Below are 16,442 nucleotides of genomic sequence, written 5' to 3'. Positions count from 1 at the left end.
CCCGGGGGCCCAGCCTTCTTCCCGCAGCCCTTTCCAGCCCCTCGTCCCCATGAAAATCAAAAGAACGAGGCTAAGGAGAGGGCTCTAAGCTCCGACACAGCAGGACTAGGTTTAAATCCGGGAAAGATTAACCCTTTGCTGAGCCGGCAAAGCTCGGGCCCCGAGGGGAGCCCTGGGTTTGGGGGCCGCCGCTCCGATGCCGCTTTGCTGGGGAGCAGAGGAGGCTGCGGAGCTCCCGGGCTCGGCAGGGCGGGGATGGGCGCCGTGGCTGGCCGGGGAATGCCCGCGGGTGCGGGGATGGGGGAGATGCGGCGGCAGAGCCCCGGAGATGCTGCAGCCTGCCCGGGTGCGGGTCCGGCCCTGGGGGGACACGGCAGGGCACGGTTGTGATTGCAGGGACACGGGAGATCCACCAGCGGTTCCCAGTGCACACCTGGGCACAATTCCTGCGGGGATACGGGATCGGGGGCCGGCCGGGCTGGTGGCGGCAGCTGGATGAGCCCTGCCCCGGGGTCAAGCGGGGATCGGCCCTGGGTGGTGTCCCACCCTCCCCGTGCTTGGGGACCCTCTCCGGCATTCGGGGGAGCGGCGCCGGAGCCTCCCGGTGCTGCCGGTCCCGGCCGGGAAAGCCGGGGATGCGGGGCGCAGCGGGGAGCCGGGCACGGTCGGGGCCAGCTGCGGGCGCCTCAGCCCGTTCCCCCGGGGCTGCGAGGGCCGAACGCCGCCGAGCATCGGGAGCTGTCGGGCTCGGGGCCGCCGATTTCGTTGTGGTGCTCAGTGGCCCCAAAGCGCAGCGTTTTAGCTCCAAAACGAGCGCGGGGCCAGGTGGGGAGCGGGACCGTGCCCGAGGGTGCGCCCCGTCCGTGGGACATTTCTGCCCCCGTTCAGCTGTTGTGCCGTGCCCGGGGCAGGTGCCCGGGTTTGGGTTTGCCCGGGCCGGGCAGTGCGGGGGCCGAGCCGGTGCGCGCGTGTGTATTGGTGTGTATATGTGTGTGTGTGTATCCTGTGTGTTTGTGTATGTGTGTGTGTGTGCTCGCCGTGTCCCTCCCTCCCTCCAGCCACCCCACCCCTGGGAGGGGAGGGAAGGAGGAGATGGGAGGGGGGGGCTCCGACGGCTCGCCTCGCTCCGGCAGCCCCAGTCTCTCCGCCAACGTCAGGGAGGTCATTAATAACCAATTAGGAGGGTCAATGAAGCTCATATATAGCCGGGCGGGAGCCGCCGAGCCGAACGGAGCCCAGCCCACCGCCCGCCGCGCCCGGCCCCGTCGCGCTCGGCCCCGCCGCCTCGCCCCCATGATGGGCTCGGTGCTGCCCGCCGAGGCCCTGGTCCTCAAGCCCGGGCTGAAGCCGCAGGGGCTCTCGCTGGCCGAGGTGATCACCTCCGACATCCTGCACAGCTTCCTCTACGGCCGCTGGAGAAACGTCCTGGGCGAGCAGCTCTTCGAGGAGAAGAGCAGCCCAAAGACAGCGTTCACGGCCGAAGTGCTGGCTCAGTCCTTCTCCGGAGGTGAGTGACCCCCCCCCCCCCCCCCCCCGAGCCTCCCCGATCCCCCCGGGTTCCCCCATGGGCCCCGGGCCGGTTCCCGGAGCCCGGCGGCGGGATGCCGTCCCGGCGCCCCGCTCTCCCCAGGCGTGGGACTGGGGAAAAAGGGCTTTAAATTCATTTGGTTAACTTGGGCTTGACCTGAGAAAGTTCCCACTTAAACCGCGGGCTGGGGGGGCCGGGGCCGTCCCGCATTCAGCCGCCCGGGACAATATCTTTTCTCTCGCCCCGGCATCGCCGGGGCGTCCCAGCTCCCTTTTCCCCCTCTCGGATTTCTGTTCCTCTCTTAATTTACCATGAAGGCTAATTCCATTTCCATTCACGATATGTCAACCATCTCATCTCCCCATTTTGTAAGAGGAATTCCTGGGCCCTTTTAAACAAGCCCTCGCGCCATTCAGGCACAATGTACCGCTACAGCATTCCTAAAGGACTAATGAATTTAGAATTAGCAATTTCTTTCTAGTTGAGTTTAATGAATGCAGATCACTTTAACAGCATGACAAATTGCTGGATGGGCCGAAATAGACACCATTTAACCTCCTTTCCCAGCCCCGCTCCCTCGGCCAGCCCGGGATGCTTTTCCCAGGTACCTCCTCAATGCCCCGGGGGAACCTTGTAGCGCTTTGTGGGCGCCCGGTTGGGCGTTTAAAAGGCTCAGCCCCGGGTCTGGGCTGGGGCGGGGTCCCCGCCGCCCCCGATCTCCCTCCTCTCCCCCACCCCTGTCCCTTTCTGAGCTGCTCTCCCCCCTCGCAGAGGTGCAGAAGCTCTCCAGCCTGGTGCTGCCGTCGGAAGTGATCATCGCCCAGAGCTCCATCCCCGGGGAAGGGCTCGGCATCTTCTCCAAGACTTGGATCAAGGCTGGCACCGAGATGGGGCCGTTCACGGGCAGGGTCATCTCCCCCGAACATGTGGACCTGTGCAAGAACAACAACCTCATGTGGGAGGTAACGACCCCCCCCCCAAACCTCGAGCCCCGACTGGTCTGGGGAGAAGCAGGGACGGGGTGCTGAGGCTCTGTGCCGTGCTTGGGCACCATCGAGCACTGTCCTTGTGCCTCAGTTTCCCCATTCATGCAAATATCTGGGCAGATGGGTTTAGGAACCCCTTGCAGGAGAAGGATGAGGTTTCCCCAGCCCTCGGGGTGCAGCCAGCCCACAGAGGAGCCCCTAGATTCTGTTGCTCGCATCCCGTGCAGGCGGATCACGCCCTGCCCTGCCCATCCCGACCTGGTGGAACACCCGACTGGTTGCTGCCTGCACTGGGCACAGTGGACAAAATCAGCTCTGCCCTGTCCCTTGCCCCCTGCTTTGCTCCAGCCTTGGTGAGGTTAATCCCGAATGAAACCGTGGAGTTTGGGGGGATCTGAGATGCCAGGACATTGTGCACTAATTCACAGTGAATAGGGAGGGTTTTCCTATTTTTTTTCATTTGTTTGACTCAGAATTGCACTTCTTAATTATTGTTAATTATTATTGTAATTTTATGCTTAACAGAAACTTGCCTCATCTTTCCTGGCACCCTGCTAAGCATCTTTGCAGGCCTGGCATGCACCTTCCCCCTACACCCAGGGATTCTCCTGCTCCCATGGCAGCTGCAGGATGCTGAACAGCCCCTTCCTCTGGGGCTGAGCTGCTGCTGGGGCGCTGATGAGAAGGGAAATTGAGGAAGGTTATGCAGGGAGATAGGGGCTGGCATGACCAGCCGTGCCAGTGAGAGCAGGGGACATTTCTCAGTCCAGCACCACGAGCAGGAAGGGTTCAGCATCTCCAGCTGCTGTCAGGATCTCAGTCCCGGGGCTCTGCTGGCTTTGAGCTTGTCCCAGAAGTGGAGGGGCTCAGCCCACCGTGGGCAGCATCGCTACCAAGCGCTCTCTGCCCTCCCAGGTGTTCAATGAGGACGGCACAGTGCGGTATTTCATCGATGCCAGCCAGGAGGATCACCGCAGCTGGATGACCTACATCAAATGTGCACGGAACGAGCAGGAGCAGAACCTCGAGGTGGTCCAGATCGGGAACAGCATCTTCTACAAGGCCATTGAGGTAAGTGGGGCTGAAGGGCAATGGGAATCTGCAATAGAAGAGGAGGGTGGTGGGGTCCCCCACCCTGCAGACTCTCTCTCCCTTGTTCTTTGGGTTGTTGGCGGGGTGTCTGTGGAAGGAAACGGCAGCTTTTCCATCCTTGGCACTCAGATCTACCTGCAAAGGTAGAAATGACAGGGAAGGGTCGTTTCATGGGCTTCAGGGAATAGAGAAGGTCTCTTCTCCTCTCTGCCCCCTTCCTGTGGGCTCATGGAGTGATGTGTGTTAAACAGGGCGAGAGTAGATCCTTGTTTGGGGTGTAAAGCATGAAGAGCTGCAGTTCTGGCTCATATGGGGCTTCAGGCAAGGGTTTGGATGCTCTATTGAAAAAGTGGGATTTTGTGCAGAACCTCCTTCTTTATAGCAGGGTAAAGTTTGGGGGGTTCTGTGACACCCAGGTGCTGAGCACAGGCTGTGCCTGACTCTGCACTTTGCCTGGGCATCACTCTGGCTGTGCAGGGAGCCATGGGGAGGGCAGGGAGTGGGGCTGGTGCAGCTCTGCCCTGGGCTTTACACTGTGGGGTGGGGGCTCTTCCTGCCCCCTCACCCCTGTGCTCCTGCATGAAGTGCTGGTCTGTGCTGGGGTGGCACAGGCTGCTGTGCAGTGGGGTGATGGCTGAAGGGTGCCCACAGCTCCCTACAGGAGGCTCTGGGATGGAGGTGGGTGTCAGCTCCCCGGCATTACTGGTGACATGTGCATGCAAGTCACACAGTGCCAGAGTGGGGTGACTGTGGGGACCAGCCCTGCTTATGTGCAGTGTCCCCATAACCCAATGCTATTGCAAGTGGAGAAAGGTGGTGGCTTGGGGTGTAAAGCATGAAAAGAGCTGCACAAGGCCCTGTGCCACAGCTCTGGCTTCAAGAGTCACAGGAGGGGACATGTCCCAGTCCATCCCAGACCAGCACTGGGATTGTGTCGCTCCAGTATCAGGCTCAGAGTCTCACCTGGGGAGTGTTTGCAGGGGGAGAGGGTCTCAGCTGGGAATGACCATGAGTGCCTGCTGGCTCCGTGGGCATGAGCAGTGCTCTGGATTTGTCCAGGCTCCTGCACTGGCTCACAGAGCAGCACAAACCCAAATGCTCCACGACACAGGACCACAGCAGGGCTGGGTTAGGAATTGCTGCCACAGGGTAGCAAAAGGAGAATGGGTGGGTAGGAAGAGGATCAGATATTCTCTCCTCGGGTTGGAGAGTCCTGTGTGCCCTTTGGGCTCTGCCACCTTTCCCAAGAGTTCCAAGCACTTCCCTGCTGTTCTCCTGCTGGACAACAGGCTCCAGGTGTTTCTAGTTTTAAGACCTGATATTCCTGTGGGCGGCTGTGCCTGTTGTGACAGTACCTTAAGTACTTTTTACTACTGTTCTTAAATTATGCAAATAAGTAGAATAATCCCAGGTAGCCGTGGTGTAATTAGGAACACAGCTGTGGTTTTTACACGTGGTGCAGGCACAGAAGAGAGGGTGGGTGAACGAATATTTGGGTATAGCCTTGATCCAGCTGTGGGCTTGCTCCTAGTGCTGAAACACTGAGCAGTGGAGCAGGATGAGTTTAATTCTCTTGGGACAAGCAGTGAATTTGAGATGCTGAGAGTGCAGAACCCCAAGAGATGGGTGGGAGGAGGTGGGCACGAAGGGTCCCTGCTGTCACCCTGCTCCCCAAGCTCAGCAGGGCATGCACACACAGATCTGAACTTTGGTGCTGCCCTGCTCAGCACCAGAGGTGTCCATGCATAGCCATTGTCACCCTCCATCCTCTACCAGCCCTGGTGGCTTCCCAACCAGTGAATCCATCTCTTTGGATGCCTTTCTCACCTACATGCCAAAAAAACAGACCGCTTGGTAATTTTTTTCCTATTTGTCTTAGATATTTTAGTGCATTTTGCCTGTTCCTGCCCTTATTTTCTGATTCGTTTTTCCCATCCTCTTTCTCAGCAATACCAAGTTGTTGCTGCTGGAAAATAAAGCTAAGGCGGAAAGTTTTGGCCTTTGATCTGAAAGCCACAAGATTTCTGGGGGGCAAATTGAATTTCCTTTGGGGTGTACACACATGGGTGCTCACCCTGCTGCTGGTGTGGCTGCAGCAGCTTCAGCAGAAAAAACCACACACCCATGCATGCACCCATGCAGGTTGTTTTTTCCTTTCAGCAATACTATATTTGCTTGTATTAAAAATGACCAATTTTCTGTTAAGAGTAAATAATGCCAAGAAACAGTGTCATCAATTTGGGATACAAAAGGATATTGGCTTCCTCTGCCTCCTAAATTCCTCCTCCTCTGCAGCCCAGCGAGGTCTTTATGCAGAGGGACAAAGATATGAAGTCAAATTCCTATTTATTTCAGATGCTTTAAATTCAACATATTTTCAGTGTTGAGGTGATTGAACCTAGCATCTGTGTTTCCTGTGGATAATATTTTACTGGAATCTAACATGCTCTGTGTACAGAAAGCCATCCTCCAAAATGCAGGATGTTCTTATTCCTAAATTAGGTTTGTAACAGCAGGGACTGCTAGGGAAAATATGTATTTCTTTATGAAGTGATGTTGTTATTAGTGTTGTTTGAACTGGTCTGAGAGGACCCATCTCCCCAGCCAGGGCTGCTGCACGAGGGGAGCCGTGAGCGGCGTTTCCTGGCCGCTCGCCCCGGCCATGCGGGAACACGGCAGGAACAGCAGGGACAGGAGAATCCCATCACTGCAGGGAAACGGGAGCGTGGATGATGCAAAACCCCTGCCCTGCTCCTGTAGCTGTCCTTGGGCTGTTCCAGGCAGCTTTGGTGGGGAATATAAGCAGCGCTTCACACCTGAGCCATGGTCTCTGACAGCAGCTCCAAGCTCTCCTCTGCTCTGCGGGCTCATGAGCTGTTTGCTGGTGGATCTGCATTTCCACCTTCTAAAATCAGCCCCAGCAGGGGTGGGTAGGAGATGCTGCCTGTGAAGGGTGCTGATGGCTCTGTCCAAAGAGAAAATACTCTCCTGGAGCCCTGAGGGTTCCATGTCCCATCTCCTTGCTTTAGTCTCTGTCACTTGTGCTGGTTGTGGCTTCACAACTGATTTATTTCTCCATGTCTCTGTTTCACTCTGTCCTGGTCTCTCCGAGCTGCTGGGACCTCTGGGTCCTGCACTCCGGAGATTCCAGATCTGTGCCTGTGCTCTGTAGTTGCATATTTCCCCATAATCTCATTTGTGTCCCAGCTTGGGGGAGAGCCTGGAGTGGGTTTGTGCTGGTGCTGAGCTGTGCCATCACCTCTAGTGCTGCATCCTGGGCTGCTCCATGCCTGCCTGTGGGTGTAGGGGACTGCTGGCAGGTCCCAGATGGCAGCAGGGTTTCACAGAAATGGGGCACAGCCAGGGTAGGTCCCAATGGATCAGAGCAGGGATGGATGTTCATTGCCACTCCCAACAACCCTTTCTTTATCTCTCTTTGTAGATGATTCCTCCAGACCAAGAGCTGCTGGTTTGGTATGGGAACTCCCACAACACCTTCCTGGGCATCCCAGGTGTTCCAGGGCTGGAAGAGGAGCAGAAGAAGAACAAACATGGTAGGTAATATCAGAAAGAGCCAAGGGTGCAGCATCCCTGCCTGCTCACTGTGCCCAGCTCTGAGGCTGTTGGGTGGCCACAAGGCAGGGACGTCCCAGGGTATGTTAGATATCTCAGTTCTCTGTGGACAAGCACAGGGACTATGAAATGATCCATGCAGCTCGAGCAGGTCCTCAGTAATTCAGGACAATGCCTGCAGGGCAGTTTGCTCAGTTTGCTGGTGGGGTGTTGGCAGTTGCTGCCTGATCCAGCCAGGCAGGGAGGAGCAGTGCAGGGTGTGAGTGCAAGGCAGCCCCAACACCCCGTGAAACACCAAGTGGACGCAGACTCTGCATCCCCACTCTGCATTTAAGGGATCTTAACCACCAACACAGGAGGGCTTTCTCTCCTTGGGCTTTCGCTCTCTGCTTGTCTCAGTGGCTCCCTGAGGTGCTTCTCCATGGCACAGCAGAGCTCAGTCTGTGTTTGGAGCCACTTCTATGCTCCCTGACTCTGCTCCCCGCTCTGAGAGAGCCATGTCTGAGCCCAGCAGAGTGAGGGGACAAGCTGGGACTGGGGCAGGGGCTGGACAGTGTGGCTGGGGGTCCCTGGGAGTTCCTGCACCCACCTCCTCCAGCTCTGCTTCAGCCCAGGGAGGGGAAAATTGGTTTTGTGCCCATTTATAAGGGAATCATTCAGCTCAGCTTGAATGTACCCCTTACCTAAATCTGGCTGAGTGCATTCCCAGCACTGGCTGCATCCCAAAATGCTAAGAGCCAGCGAGGACAGGTGACCTCAGCAGCAGGGAAGCCAGCAAGAGGGCAGTGGGGATTTTCCAAAGCACCCAGCACCTCAGGAACTTGTGCTGGGGTGAGATGCCATGCTGGAGGGCAGTGCCTGACTATCTCCTGTTGTTCCCAGAGGATTTCCACGCGGTGGAGACGGGGGCCAGCACGACGGGGCGCATGCGCTGCGTCATCTGCCACCGCGGCTTCAACTCCCGCAGCAACCTGCGCTCCCACATGCGCATCCACACCCTGGACAAGCCCTTCGTGTGCCGCTTCTGCAACCGCCGCTTCAGCCAGTCCTCCACGCTCCGCAACCACGTCCGCTTGCACACGGGCGAGCGGCCCTACAAGTGCCAGGTTTGCCAAAGTGCCTACTCCCAGCTGGCGGGGCTGCGGGCGCACCAGAAAAGCGCCCGCCACCGGCCCCCCAACGCCTCCCTGCAGGCCCACTCGCCCGCCCTGCCCGTGCCCCACCCTGCCTCCCTGGCCCATCACATCCCCACCATGGTGCTGTGAAGCCCTGGTACGGCAGCAGGATTTGGGACAGCAGAGACTGATGCTGAGACACGCGATGAACTGGGGGGGTGGCCTTGGCTGAGCTGCTTTGCGTCTCAGAGAGTGTTGGGTTGTTTTTGGGCATTGCTGACTGCAGGGGGTTGGCAGGAGGGGAGCCCCCAGCTCTGCAGATGAGTTGTGGGGGATCATCCCCAGGGAGATGTGGCACAGGGTGGGCTGTGGGTTTGTGTGGGTTTGCCAGTGCACTGGGGGAGGACTGGGAGAGCTGAAAAGCCAGGCTTGGAGGAGTCATGCCTGGGTTTTACAGAAAATTTGGTAGAAAGAAAGAGAAAAATTCCTGTTATGTGTCATCCTCTGCTCTAGCATACATGTGCCCCACTGAAAGGTTGGCACAGCCCTGATGTGGCCACCCCAGCCATACCTGTTTGCCCCAGGAGTGGTTTGGCCCCGGTGGCTCCTTCCAAGGAACACCTTTCCCTGCTTGGGAGCCCCGAGTTAGTGAACATTTGCATTTTCCTGCACCCGAGGCCCCTCTGCCCACCCTGCTCCAGCCAGAGCCCAGTACTGGGGTCTGTCACTGCTCCAAGCCGTGCTGTGGGCAGAGGGGACACCGTGCCAGCTGGGAATGCCCATCCACCAGAGGGGACACCGTGCCAGCTGGGAATGCCCATCCACAGGCAGGATTTGTGGGGACCCTGAGCTCTGCCGTTCCAACCCTGGCAGCTCTTCTCCCCATCCCTTTCCCAGCTCTGAAGGAACATTTTGGTTGGAACTGCTACTGCCCTCTGGGGACAGAGAAAACCTGTCCCCGAGCCAGCTCCGTCCCCAAGGACAACTCTAAGCGCCCTCTGGAGTCCCCACACTGCGGAGGAGAGCTGTGTATCATAAATCTTAAAAAAAAAAAAAAAAAAAAAGGTATTCTAATATTAATGATAAGTCTAAGATGTATAAAGTTCTCACAAACCGTGTTTCACTTCCAGAAGAAAACAAACAAAAACAAAAGAAAAAAACCCCCAAACTGTCACTTTAACTTTGTAAATATTTATGTAAACATTATTTACCAGACTTTGATATTATATATTATTTGATTGTATATGTACACAGTGTAAATATATTTGTACCTTTCTTGTATTCTAAATAAAATTACTTGGAACATTTATCATTTAGAAGAGGGATTGCATGGAGAGCTTTATTTTATGTGCCAGGGGAAGGATGTGAGTATTGGAATGAGTGAAGGTCTTAACTAACACAACAATCTGTGAGTGAGGAGATGTGGAGTCATCTGTTGGACCAAGAAGTGCATCGGGGAAGGGAAAAAACCCCCAGTTTTTGGCTTAAGAAGCCCTTTTTCAGGTTTGGAAGCTGGGATAAGGGCTGGCTCACTCCAGAGTGGGTGGTATCTACTGCTTCACCCTGCCAGTCCCTATTCTTGTGAACTTGTACAGTCCCTCTTTGAAGCCACAGCTACTGCCATCCTTTGATATATTCCATTAATTAGTGCCCAGATTTCTGCTGTAATTCGGCACAGGTGCAAGTCCTGCTGGAAGGAAGGGATATATTTGAGGACAGTCATCTTATGGCGGGCTGCTTTTGGCATTTCCTCTGCAGCCCTGAGACCCTAACCCGTGCTTGAATGGATAAAACTTTTTCACAGACGTATCAGTTCGTGCCGGCACAGCTCGGCCGAGGGGAAAGGCTCAGGGCCAAGCCCCGGAGGATGTTTGAGCTCAGCGTGAGCGCTGGCCAGCTGGGGAGGGCGTCAGAGGACTCCACTCAGGGGGACACCGTGTGTGAGGGGCACCCGAACGGGGGGTGCTGCTCCCCGCCTCGGCCCAGGCTGTGGGGCCCGGTGAGCCCGGGGGAGGGTTCCCGAGCTTCCCCCCGGTTTGCCGTGCAGGTTCTGAGGGAGCGGGTCACAGCCGGGAGCTGCCCGCACTAAAAATGGCCGCAGTCCCCCTTGGGTTTCAACGGAGCGAAGCCAGAGAGGCTCTCCGCTGACAGGAACAAACATGGCTGCCCAGTCACCGCCCCTGCTGCCCGCACTCAAGATGGCGCCGCCCGCGCCCTCAGGCGCGCTCTCGCCAGCAGCCAACATGGCGGGCGGAAGGCGCGTGCGGCGGTACCAAGATGGCGGCGGTCACCATGAGGCTGCCGGCGGCCCGTGCGCCCCTGGATTCCAGCGCGCTCCGGGGCGGCGAGAAGCATCTGGTGGCACCGGGGGACACCATCACCACGGACACGGGATACATGAGGTACGGGCAGCGCCGGAGGAGAGGCGGCGGCGGGGTGGCGGCGCGGCTTCGGGCTGTCCTTAGGTAGCCGCTGTCTCTCCGCAGGGGCCACGGTACTTATGTGGAGGACGACAAGCTGATCGCCTCGGTGGCCGGCGTGGTGGAGAGGGTGAACAAGCTGGTGTGTGTCAGGGCGCTGAAGGCCAGGTGAGCGCGGCCGCGGCGGGACAAGCCGGCGGCGGGGCCTGGCTCGGCCGGGTGAGGGAGGTGAGGTGAGGTGAGGTGTGTGACCGCCGCTCTCTGCCCCAGGTACAACGGCGAGATCGGCGACATCGTGGTCGGCAGGATTACGGAGGTAAAACCCCTGTTTGCCGCGGTGCTGAGGATGAGGAGGGTGGTTGTGGCTCAGTCCCACTCTAAGCGCCTCCCGGAATCCTAAAACACTGACACACATCAATGTCCTTGCTCAGGGTACTGGGAGTGTGTGGATTTTAACTGGGATGGGGCTGGAAGAAGCCAGCAGAGCTGTCCCCTACTGCAGTTTGGTGAGCTGCAGGTCCCATTCAGTTTTTGAGTGTGTACCCATAAAGCTTGGGTGATTTTTTCCCCCTTAGGTTCAGCAGAAGCGATGGAAAGTGAAAACAAATTCCAGGCTGGATTCAGTCCTGTTGCTCTCATCTATAAATTTACCTTGGGTGGTTTTTTCCCCCTTAGGTTCAGCAGAAGCGATGGAAAGTGGAAACTAATTCCAGGCTGGATTCAGTCCTGTTGCTGTCGTCTATAAATTTACCTGGTGGGGAGCTGGTAAGTGTAGCTGGTTGTGTTTTGCTTGGCATCCTACGGTGCCCCACAAAGAGCTACTGATGGGTGTTTTCTCGTTCTGGGCTACATGTAACTTTCCTTGTGATGTTTCAGAGAAGGAAATCAGCAGAAGATGAGCTTGCAATGAGGGACTACCTGCAGGAAGGGGATCTCATCAGTGTATCCTTCTGCTGCTCCCATTGACAGAAGAGCCAAGGATGTGGGAAGAACAGGGAGACCTTGGCTAGCCTGGCTGGGGGTGAGAGCTATGCTGGGGTGGCACTGGGCAGCCTTGGGGACCCTGTTTCCTTAAGTGGCACCAACAGGCAGAGGTCCAATCTATATTTTCTGATGGGGCTGTATCGCTGCACACCCGGAGCCTGAAGTATGGGAAGGTGAGTTATTCCAAAGCCCTTGATCCTGGGTTCATTCTGCACCAGCTGATTTGTATAAGGCATTTTGGAGCTTTGTTAAGAAAACAGCTACAGAGTAGAGCACGATGTTGTTATAACCCATTCCTGCAGGACAGGAAGACTCTTAGCTCTTCCATGGGACCACCAAGCAGAGTTTCCCCAAAACAAAGGTGTCCTTGAGTTGCCCTTTGAGTCACTGCTCTCCCTGTCCACAGTTTCAGCCTGCTAGTTCTGTTTCCCCCACTAGCCACTTGGGAATTAAATCCTGAGGAGAGATCTCCTCACTCCTCTTCTGCTGGCTGTTGCCCCTGTGACTTGTTCTTCTCCCCAGGGCTCTATTTTAGGCTTTACACAGTTGGCATTTATCTCTGGTTTTGTGCATTGAAATAAGCCAAGGGGCCGTTGGAGCGTAGGCTGTGCTTTGGGATTACCAGACCAAGGGTATTAGCACTTAAAAGATGAAAGGGAAGTGTGCTTATTGCACAAAGGGTGAAGGACAGTGATTGGATTATGAGGGAAAATGTTCTGCTAAATTGGGCCTCTGACTCCTCATTTTTCTGCAGGGATGGTTGATGTGTAGTTACGATCAAGATATTATTAACATTTCTGCTAAGCACTTAGAGTATTCTTCATCTTCAAAGGGCTGCACAGGCATTAGCTAATCCTCCCAGTGCTCCCAGAGGCAGCCAGGTTTTACATTCACTGTTTCACTGGAAAAGGTGTTAAAACAGAGTTGTTCCTAGGCCAGGAGTGGGGTGAGTGTGTATCAGTGACTTGGTGTTATCTGTGGTGGCTCATGATGCCTCTCACACTGAGTTTGTGGCCTGCCCTCCAGCTTGCCCAGGGAGTGCTGGTTCAGGTCTCTCCCTCCCTTGTGAAACGGCAGAAGACTCATTTCCATGACCTGCCCTGCGGTGCCTCCGTGATCCTCGGCAACAATGGCTTCATCTGGATCTACCCAACCCCGGAGCAGAAGGATGACGAGGCTGGAGGCTACACTGCCAACCTGGAGGTGAGTCCAGGAAATGTGAGCCCTCTTCTGCCAGTGATGGTTTTTAGTCTGACACAGTCAGAGGCACCTGAGTAACCTGAGACTTTCAGGATCCTGTGTTAGGTTCACAGCAAGGCTTTTTTCCTTGTATCCCTGTGCATTCATCCCTTTTCCTCTGTCCTTCCTCAGCCAGTTCCCTTGTCTGACCGGGAGGTGATCTCACGGCTCCGAAACTGCATCGTGGCTCTGGTTACTCACAAGATCATGCTCTTTGACACCAGCATCCTGTATTGCTATGAAGCATCCCTTCCTCATCAGGTACAGGAACCAGTGGTGTTTATTCCACACTGAGGGGAGGGAACAGCAAGGCTGCTGAAGTCAGAGTTTCATTTCAATTTACCAAAGCATCCTGTAGTATGAACTCTCCTCTTCTGCACAACATAAGTTGCCTTGCACAATTTCAGGGATAGTTTGTAAGGTTCTGCCTCTGGCAGTCTAACTCTTCCTAAAGAGAGTTCAGTCCCTTTATTGATAGATGTGTATCCCTCACTGGGATTATGGACCCTTTAATTCCTGTGAAAACAGTGTTAAATTTGGCATTGTATGAGGGTATAGTGCATTTTATGAAGCAATGAAAAAGTAAATGTCATGTATTGTACAGAGAGCAGGCTCATGTCTGTACCCACATCCTGCACTGCTGCAGGACTGCCTCCATTTGCCCTCTTGCTGTACAGCTTTTCACTGTGATTCCTGCCAGCACTATCACAGGCAATTCTCTTCCCACAAATAAATGAGATCTGAATTCTGCTTTCATTCCCAATGAGGTGTTAATTATGCCTTGGACCCTCTGCCATAGATCTTTTTTCACCACAACCCTCTAAACTCCCTTGCTGGTTGCTGCCGTGTGTCAGGGACCTTTGTCTCCCCACAGAGTGCAGAAGTAGCTGTTGATTCCTGGTGCTCATATTGCTCTTGTTTCCACTGCAGATCAAGGACATTCTCAAACCAGAGGTGACAGAGGAGATCGTTCTGGAAGCTCGACAGAGGTTGCTGGATTCAGAGGGATAGGACAGGGCACGTGGCCAGAAGCAGTCATTTGAAATCCCAGCATGGCAGCTTTGATTCTCAGTATTATACGGTTTTTTTCAGTGTTCTAGTTCAACATTCATTCCACACTTCAGAAACCACCAAAATTCCTCACTCCTAGGATATCTCCTGTGTCCTTTTAGTACAAAGTAGTACTTAAGTACAATAGCCTTTTAGTGCAACGGCCTGAGAAATTGATATCTGACCTTTATAAAGATCAGATGCAACTGGCACCTGTCTCCTAGCACCTGTTGCTGTGTCTAGTGCCCCAGAACTTTGTGCAAAATGACAGGAAGAGATTTGCTTTGTGATGTTTCTCTCTCCCTAGAAGATGATTTGGATTTTAATTTACTTGTGATACAGATCTGCCTGTCTGTCCCCTGATTGAAAGCCCTCATTTTTAAGAATGTGTTTAGAGAACAGGAGTATCCACAGCCTTGCTAACCACAATTTGGGTCTGGCTGTTCATGGCTTGAATGTCTCAGGGGTATGAGATGGGATGTGGCTGTGTCTGTTCATATGAGCCAGGAGCTCTGGACAAGCAGTGTCCTGGTTTGTGTATATCCTGCTGGTCATTTTTTATGCCTGAGAGGTGAGCTCCTCTTCTGAGGAGTCACCAGTATGGTTTTGTATTAAGTATTTTACATTTCAATAAATTTTTTGAAACAAATCATTCCTTCAGCAGTGTGTGCATTGGCTTGTTTTTAGCCTAGCTTGAGAGCTGTGGTTGGCTCAAGTTTCCTTGTGCTAGGACACTTGGAATGGTTCCACTGTCTTATCTCCCCTTCAGCTGCTGCCCTTCATCCCAGCAGGACTTGACCTTCCTCTTCAGCCCTTACAGGGTTCCTCTGTAAGGATTGCCTGGTGTTCACAGTGGCTTTCCAAGCACTGCCTCCCTGCAGGATCTCTTGGAGAGGTGAGTCAAGCAGAGGTGACTGGGAGGTGACAAGGAGCCCAGTATGACACTGGTGAAGATCTTCATGCTGGTGGTTAGAGGTGGACACGTTGAGTCAAAGTGTTGGCAGGCAGTCAGTCACATTCTCTGTGAAGATTGTGATGTTTTCCCTGAGAATCCTCTCAGTTCCAGGTGCTGTATTAGAGCTGGTTTATTATATATGTATTCTATCTATTCTTAAAAATGATGATAAAACATCTGTCCCAATTATTCCTGAATCCAACTGCACGTTTCAAATTCACACTCTTGCCTCAGACAAACGAGAAAATTCTTTCCTTTGTGTTATCCTGGGAACTAGAAACTCCCTTGTGGCTGTCCCTGCAGCTCGGGCCGCTTTCCCTGTGCCGAGCAGGCACTAGATGGCACCTTTGGATCGCGTTTGTGGCACTTCCCTTCTCCAAACAGCAGGGCCTGGGCGGCTGCCACCAGCGCTGCTGCCCAGATCCAAAAGCACAACGGGCTAAGGACAAGCAAGGACATGGCTAATCCGTTCTGCTGCTGCACAACTGCCCGTGCTGCCTCTGAAAATAGCACTGAACTTGTTGGGGGTATCACTGGAATGCCCCACACAAGGCCTGGGAATTGTTGTTTTTGAGTTTTAAGAGGATTTCATAGTAAGTGTTGCAAAAATCACATCCTCAAGATGACTGGGGAAATTTGAAAACCAAGGTTTGATGGAGACACTTTCAGGTCTCCATTGAGACTGCTGGTAGCCACATAATACACACCTCCATTGACAAAACTGGTTCAAAAAGGCTAAAAGAGCTTTAGCAGTCTGCATCTTTCACTTAGAAAAGTACATTTCCCCCCCCCCCCCCTTACCTAATGCTGTAGTTTAGCAGCTGTTTATTCTGCTAAAAACCAACTCAAGATCTGGACTGCTTTAGCTCTGAGCTTTCTGATTCCTCCTGCTTGCTGCAGGATTCCTGATATCTTGCATTAATGATGAGTTAAATAGGGGAGCCCTGTGACTCATCCAGTTCCCTTACTCCTGATTACCTGGCACTTTTGTTTTTAAACCCAAGTAGAACACCAGCTGGTGAGGTTTGGTTGTGGATCTTTCCTGATGGGAGGGAACCAAAGGTCTCAGTATGTTCCCCAGGGACCATGAGGGGTAATTATTGATCTTTGCACATTCAGCCAGTGCTGTGCCAAGACCTAAATTCTGTAACAAGGCTTCAGCAAGGTCATTGCTGGCAGTTCCCATCCAGCGCAGCTCTGCAAACCAGCAGCGACCAAACAACAAGCCAGCAAACAGCAGTGGCCCCTTAAATTCTTGAAATAGTCTGTGGGATTGTGCTGGGCAACTTCTAAGCAGGAAGGGTGGAAGGGAAGAAACTATGGATTCTCTGGTTTAAGAATAAAAAAAACAAGTAGTTGAAAGGAGGGTCAGAATAACCTAGTAAGTGTTCATTTTTCTATGGGGAACTAAAAGGCCCATGCAGGTACTAAAACAGCTCAGACCAACCTGATTTCTTTGCTCACCAGTGTCTGACACTGTAAAGCAGCTGTAGCACCTCC

General features: G+C 54.1%; 2 protein-coding genes across 2 annotated transcripts; both read left to right on the top strand.

The window, feature by feature from the left end:
* The first annotated feature begins 1,118 nt into the window (after window positions 1-1,118).
* On the top strand, window positions 1,119-8,444 carry PRDM12 (PR/SET domain 12). Its single transcript, XM_058818434.1, has 5 exons — window positions 1,119-1,507; window positions 2,300-2,490; window positions 3,430-3,585; window positions 7,049-7,160; window positions 8,062-8,444. The coding sequence occupies exons 1-5, from the start codon at window positions 1,189-1,191 to the stop codon at window positions 8,442-8,444; spliced, it is 1,161 nt and encodes a 386-aa protein (XP_058674417.1). The 5' UTR covers window positions 1,119-1,188.
* A 2,122-nt stretch (window positions 8,445-10,566) lies between these two features.
* On the top strand, window positions 10,567-14,543 carry EXOSC2 (exosome component 2). The gene is made up of 9 exons (XM_058818358.1): window positions 10,567-10,696; window positions 10,781-10,882; window positions 10,985-11,030; window positions 11,390-11,479; window positions 11,591-11,656; window positions 11,803-11,871; window positions 12,725-12,901; window positions 13,070-13,198; window positions 13,868-14,543. The coding sequence occupies exons 1-9, from the start codon at window positions 10,572-10,574 to the stop codon at window positions 13,946-13,948; spliced, it is 885 nt and encodes a 294-aa protein (XP_058674341.1). The 5' UTR covers window positions 10,567-10,571; the 3' UTR covers window positions 13,949-14,543.
* The last annotated feature ends 1,899 nt before the right edge of the window (window positions 14,544-16,442 follow it).

The sequence above is a fragment of the Ammospiza caudacuta genome, chromosome 21, assembly GCF_027887145.1.
Source record: "Ammospiza caudacuta isolate bAmmCau1 chromosome 21, bAmmCau1.pri, whole genome shotgun sequence".
Classification (NCBI taxonomy): Eukaryota; Metazoa; Chordata; class Aves; order Passeriformes; family Passerellidae; genus Ammospiza; species Ammospiza caudacuta.
Note: the sequence above shows the minus strand (reverse complement) of the source record. Positions and strands in the feature narration are given on the sequence as shown.

Bases quoted from the DNA above. Each gene is read 5' to 3' on its own strand.
- PRDM12 (XM_058818434.1), top strand. From the start codon at position 1,189: ATGAAGCTCATATATAGCCGGGCGGGAGCCGCCGAGCCGAACGGAGCC. The intron at 2,491-3,429 runs GTAACGACCCCC...CTGCCCTCCCAG, and splicing joins ACAACAACCTCATGTGGGAG to GTGTTCAATGAGGACGGCAC. The intron at 7,161-8,061 runs GTAGGTAATATC...TGTTGTTCCCAG, and splicing joins GCAGAAGAAGAACAAACATG to AGGATTTCCACGCGGTGGAG.
- EXOSC2 (XM_058818358.1), top strand. From the start codon at position 10,572: ATGGCGGCGGTCACCATGAGGCTGCCGGCGGCCCGTGCGCCCCTGGAT. The intron at 11,031-11,389 runs GTAAAACCCCTG...TTTCCCCCTTAG, and splicing joins TGGTCGGCAGGATTACGGAG to GTTCAGCAGAAGCGATGGAA. The intron at 11,872-12,724 runs GTGAGTTATTCC...CCTGCCCTCCAG, and splicing joins GGAGCCTGAAGTATGGGAAG to CTTGCCCAGGGAGTGCTGGT.